This window comes from Cucurbita moschata, unplaced genomic scaffold (genome assembly GCF_002738365.1).
Source record: "Cucurbita moschata cultivar Rifu unplaced genomic scaffold, Cmos_1.0 Cmo_Scf00007, whole genome shotgun sequence".
In the NCBI taxonomy this organism is placed as follows: Eukaryota; Viridiplantae; Streptophyta; class Magnoliopsida; order Cucurbitales; family Cucurbitaceae; genus Cucurbita; species Cucurbita moschata.
Window position 1 is genome coordinate 2515278 of NW_019268523.1, and position 5877 is coordinate 2521154.

Here is a 5877-nt window from a genome sequence, read left to right on the forward strand (position 1 = left end):
TTTTTTTTTTTTTTTTTTTTTTAATTTTTTTTTTATCCTTCATTGAGTAATTTCCTGTGATTGTAAAGACAGTAAAACCGATTCAAGGGCAGTCTTGGTGTATGTGCTTTTTGAAATTATCTTGCATACTAATCTTTTTAAATTGTTTTATCATTCTCGAAACTGCCTGGATTCTTTGATGAAGCTGTTCATAGAATCAATAAATTCAGAATGAAACATTACGTTGAAATATTTACTTTTCTTTTCTTTACCTTTTCATTTCAATTAATACTTATTATCAGCCATCCCGTTTGAATTGAAAAAAATATATTTATTTTTGTTACATGATTTCTGATCATGCTTTGAAATTCAAACCAAAAAGATTCACCACCATGCATGCGCATGATATACTTTTTTCCTTTTCTCCAATTATTGGAGAGACATGGTATGATGGGATTTGTATAAACTCCAATCTGGCGGCGGAATTTAAGGCTCTCCATTTTTCTCTGACAAGAAGAAAAGAAGAAAAGAAGAAAAGAACTCTTACAAAGTCAAGCCCAATTCAACGAGAGAACAGTGATCAGTCTGAATCTTCAGTCCAATAGACACTGCTGGCCGTTGATTTTTTGTATTTCCTCGAGTACAAAGCAATCAATCATCTAGTGAATTAAAGTGGAGCTTCCTGCAGCTAATTCTGATTGCAGGACTAGTCACAATCCAACAAAGAATTTTCCATTCATATGCTGTGTTTTTCCTACCCTCCTCCTCTCTTTTTACATTACTTTCAACTGCTGTTTTTAATAATAATCATCACTACTACTGTTTCTACTAATGGTTTATGCCTTTTCTTCTATGTACTTACAGACAGGAATCTACCACTGTTCAAATTCCATATCATCAGGTTTCCCTCAACTGTGGCAATCAAAAGAACAACCAAACCCCAGGTACGTATGACTTTACGGATTTCTTCATGTATTTACAATGTAGAATTATAAGGATATCCCGCCGAACGCTACATCGGGAACCTGTAATTTTGAAACCCGAATGAGCCTCCTTGGTCTTGCAAATGACCTGTGGGACTTACCTGCTGCATACTTGATTGAACGGTTGGATTTGGGGCTGGAGATATCCACTTGGGGTCGATAGGCATGGGGATGGAGTTGTTGTCAACTGTTGTGATGTCGTGAATGCTTGATCGTTTCCTTTCTTTCTTACCAGAGTTTTGTCGAAGAAAGTATTTCTGGGCATGACTGGCCACCTGAGTCGGTGTTCTTGTGATCACAACATTCCTTGAGATGCTCCTCCAATCACCCTTGCCAAATTTTTTCAGTCCAAGAAGAAATAGCCTGTCACAGTGTCAAACACAACTTTTCATGACAAACCCATAAACCGATGAGTGAAAAAGCATATAAAAGACAGCATTACATATTTGACATGACACTTGGAAAAGAAACCACAGCCAGTGAAGAATTCAATTTTAGGTATGTATTTATGAACCAATCACTGCTAGAACAGATCTCAAAACTTGGGGTGCATTGAATCTAGAACTATTGGACTGTATCAAATGCCACCTTTAGCTTTTAGGCCAACACTCAAAATTTGATGAAGAATCCATTACGAATATGGTAGCAAAACCTTCTCTACCATTACTCAGCTCATTGGTTAAATGGGCAAACCAAGAACCCAGTTGATTCTGAATACTCCAGTCAAGTTTCCGAATGTCAATGTCAATGTCATAAGCTTAAGAACTCAATCCATTACAAAAGCCAGCTTAGACACTTACGGTTGTTCAAAGAAAACAAGTCGGTAAGTTCAAAGATTCATGTTCTTGGCCGAATTCTTGCTCAAGAACTCAATCCTGAAAGATGGTTTCGTTGTTAATGATAAATCTCCTGCCAGCCACCTGATTCTTGTTCAGGGAACAGTGTTGTTCTTCCTCAATTTAGGGACCCCAAAACGATAGGGACTTTCCATGGCTTAAGATAGAAGTTCAGAAGCCAGAGCTGTAACTCCAAAAGAATTGTGAAAAAGAACCCTTAAAAACTGAAAATTCGAGATGGACAGCACACAATTAAAGGCATTTCTAAATCAGAAACTGTTTGCATCTCTGGAATTCCCAATTTGGAAGCACAAAACACAAAACCCAACAGATTTCTCTCCTATTTTCCCTTTTCCCACCATTTTTCTCAGCAGCCAAACAGAAAACAAAGAAGTTGGGTAAAAAAGAATGTATATATATGGATTACCTATGCTCTTCTTCAGTCCATGGTGTCCCTTTCTTCCTCTCGTTATCCCCACTAGCCTTGGCTCTGGTTCCAAAAGAGATCTGTCCAGAAGAGTCCCATTCCAGCAATCCCCCGGCCGTTTCATCAGCATAACTCGGTAACTCAACTCGGCCAGAGTCAATTTCAAGGACGTCGTGAACCAGAGCCTCGTAGTGATCTTTAACCTCCCACGGCGACTTTCCAGGGACATGGTCGGCCACCCTCTGCCACCGATCAGGCAAGTTTTCCGGAACCACCACCAAAGCCTCCTCGAAAAGCTTGTCCTCCAACCTAGTCCACTGAGTCATGTTCGTCCACCGACTATCGTGAGACATGACAACCATAAACAGTAAACCAAAAAAAAAAAAGGATTAATGGGATTTCTTGACTGAAAGGAATCAGTTTCTTGGAGATTTCGCATATGAGGCTTTGTTGGAAGGATTGAAAAAATTCTGGGTTTGTATATATAGCATTTCACATGCAGAGAAATAGTCGATTGGATATATGGGAGATTTGGGAATTGGGTTTCAAGGGGAAGAGAGAGAAAGAGATTAAAAAAAATTTAAAAATTAAAAATTAAAAATTAAAAAAATTAAAAAATTAAAAAGAAAAGAAGAAAGAATTCGAAATCAACACGTTTTTGGTATAATTGGGTTGGTTTTAAAAATGGTTTTTACTCTGTCGGCTTCATTCTTAGCTGTACTTTTACACTTGTTTGGTTGCTCCAAACCTCAAATACAAGACGCCCATCGCTGCCAAATAAAATAAAATACTAATTATAATAAATTAAACAAATAAAATTTTTATCAAATATCTTCCTAATTTTTTTTTAATTGCTTTTGATTTTGCATCTAATAATTTCTTTCAATTTTAATTGTCTTATAGATTTTTGACGTGCTTTATATTTTTTTTAATTAAAAATCTTATTTGAAGAATGTTGATATTTATTTGATTACTATGATTCTATTAGGCATAGAATATATTACCAAATATTTACCAATAATTTTTAAAAGTTTAGGGATCTATCACTGAAATTTGTTATTTCACCTAAAAAAAAATTAAATCTTTTTGTTTTTCGGTCGTTTCTGAATTTTGTAAGGATGTGGAGTTTTGAAATTAAAATGGGTTTTCTCTTTATTTAAATGATATTATGTTTCGAGTTTCAATGCACATTCTTTGAATATTGATGGTTCTTCTGAGTTCTGAACTCATTTAATTCTTTTATTTTTTATTTCTTAAATGTATTTGGGTATGATGTGTAAATCATTCTACAGGGCCCTGTTTTCATTTGACCAAAAAAAATAATGAAGTTTTGTGGTCATAAATACCAAATAAATTAATATGATTTTCCTTTTCGAGTCGTATTTACCCAATTTTAAATAAGGTAATGTTGTAATTCATGTAACTGTCTATCATCTGGTCGCAATTTTATCTCTTACGTAAAGGAAAAGTCGATTGTTATACATAGAATCTAACTTGAATTCAGAAAATGTATCTAGTCTATTCTCTTCTATGCATATAAAGTTTTCGAGTAAGTTGTGCATGTACTCTTTATTATACCACCAAACTCATATTCGAGTTTGCTAGATTAAAATCTTCATTACATTTATATGGATTGAACTGTTACAAAATCTAAAGTTTATGAACCAAATTATTATTAGTTATAGTTCAGATATTAAATTATTATAATTTTTAAAGTACACGGATTACATTGTAACGTTTATAAAAGTTTATGGATCATAAATGTTTTTTTAACCTTACGAGGTTTAATTATTTATGTATATATACACACTATTAATAAAGTTACTGTGAAAATATTTACCATTATAAAAGAGAAATTACATATTTAAACTTAAAACAAACAAAAGGATGTTGTGTAGTAATTTAATGCCTTAACTTTTATTTTTTTTTAATAAAAGTAAAGGTGTTTTATTAATCCCTCCCTCCCCCGCCCCACGTTTTTTTTATAACTGTTCAAGTCAAATTGCAAAAGCAAAAGCTTGAAACTTTATTATTATTTTAAATTTTTTAGAAAAAAAAATTTAGTTATTTATAATATATCTTCCATAATCTATTTGAGCACGCCTTTAAACTTACAAGAGCAACGTTTAGGAGGTTAATTAATCTTTTTATTAAACTAATTTGTGTTTATATTGACAAAATATAACTCAATTGATGAAAGATATTATATGGTTTTTTAAAATCAAATATTTGAAACTTAATAGTTTTTTTAAATTTTAATATAAATATATTCTTAAGTATTTAATATTATATGAAATAATTTTTTTAAAAAAAATTAATTAATCATTGACCTATTTGATATATAATCAAATCTTAAATCTTAAAATTTATATTTGATAAATACGTAAATTATAATTTATTGAAATTAAAATTAAAAAATTATTAGAGATAATAATTTACAATTAAATCGAAAACTTAAAAAGTATTCGAAAGATATTAAATAATTTCGAAAATTAGGCACAGAATTAAAAATTAAAAATCGAAGAAATCTAGAGGCGGAATTGCCTTTCATTAGCAGCCTCCTTTTTTTTTTTACCGGCTACCGGCGGCGGCAACCAATTAGAGAGAAAGGAAAAAAATAAAAAAAAATTGGGATCAATTGAGTGCGACGTTATGGTACTTAAATTTCAATGTCGGCAACCGCCTGTAGCCAGTCGACGTGTCCGTACTTTGCGGTGACACAACTATCAATCATTTTCTCCAGCGAGATGACTTGTGATTTTCTATTTTCTCTTTCATTCCTTCTGTTAACAAATAATTTGTCTAATTAATTAAAAAAATGTTAAATATCTCTTTCTCACAACATAAAATAGTTTGGAGGTTAAAAATGTAATTCAACTTCTTTTTTTATTTTTAATTGTGTCTCGAGAGATCTCACATTGGTTCGAGAGGTTTTATTTTTATAAGGGCGTGAAAACTTCTCTCAAATACATACGTTTTAAAATCGTGAGACTTACTGTGATATATAACGAGCAGAGGCGAATACTGTTTGTTAACGGTAGGTTTGAGCTGTTACAAATGGTATTAGAGCCCGACTTGTAACAATATGCCAACAAGGATGCTAGATTCCATAAGTGTGAAATGTGAGATTCTACCTCAGTTCAAGAGAGAACTTTCTTCTAATGTACGCGTTTTAGAAACNGAGTCATGTTCGTCCACCGACTATCGTGAGACATGACAACCATAAACAGTAAACCAAAAAAAAAAAAGGATTAATGGGATTTCTTGACTGAAAGGAATCAGTTTCTTGGAGATTTCGCATATGAGGCTTTGTTGGAAGGATTGAAAAAATTCTGGGTTTGTATATATAGCATTTCACATGCAGAGAAATAGTCGATTGGATATATGGGAGATTTGGGAATTGGGTTTCAAGGGGAAGAGAGAGAAAGAGATTAAAAAAAATTTAAAAATTAAAAATTAAAAATTAAAAAAATTAAAAAATTAAAAAGAAAAGAAGAAAGAATTCGAAATCAACACGTTTTTGGTATAATTGGGTTGGTTTTAAAAATGGTTTTTACTCTGTCGGCTTCATTCTTAGCTGTACTTTTACACTTGTTTGGTTGCTCCAAACCTCAAATACAAGACGCCCATCGCTGCCAAATAAAATAAAATA

The 5877-nt window shown here is 32.5% G+C and overlaps 1 protein-coding gene across 1 annotated transcript; it reads right to left on the bottom strand.

Moving 5' to 3' along the window:
- Window positions 1–556: 556 nt before the first annotated feature.
- LOC111445303 (transcription factor DIVARICATA-like) lies at window positions 557–5492 on the bottom strand. Its single transcript, XM_023083596.1, has 3 exons — window positions 5414–5492; window positions 2226–2551; window positions 557–1325 (listed from the first exon to the last, which is right to left on the bottom strand). Exons 1-3 carry the CDS (start codon window positions 5447–5449, stop codon window positions 992–994), a joined length of 696 nt encoding a protein of 231 aa, XP_022939364.1. The 5' UTR covers window positions 5450–5492; the 3' UTR covers window positions 557–991.
- Between the last annotated feature and the right edge of the window lie 385 nt (window positions 5493–5877).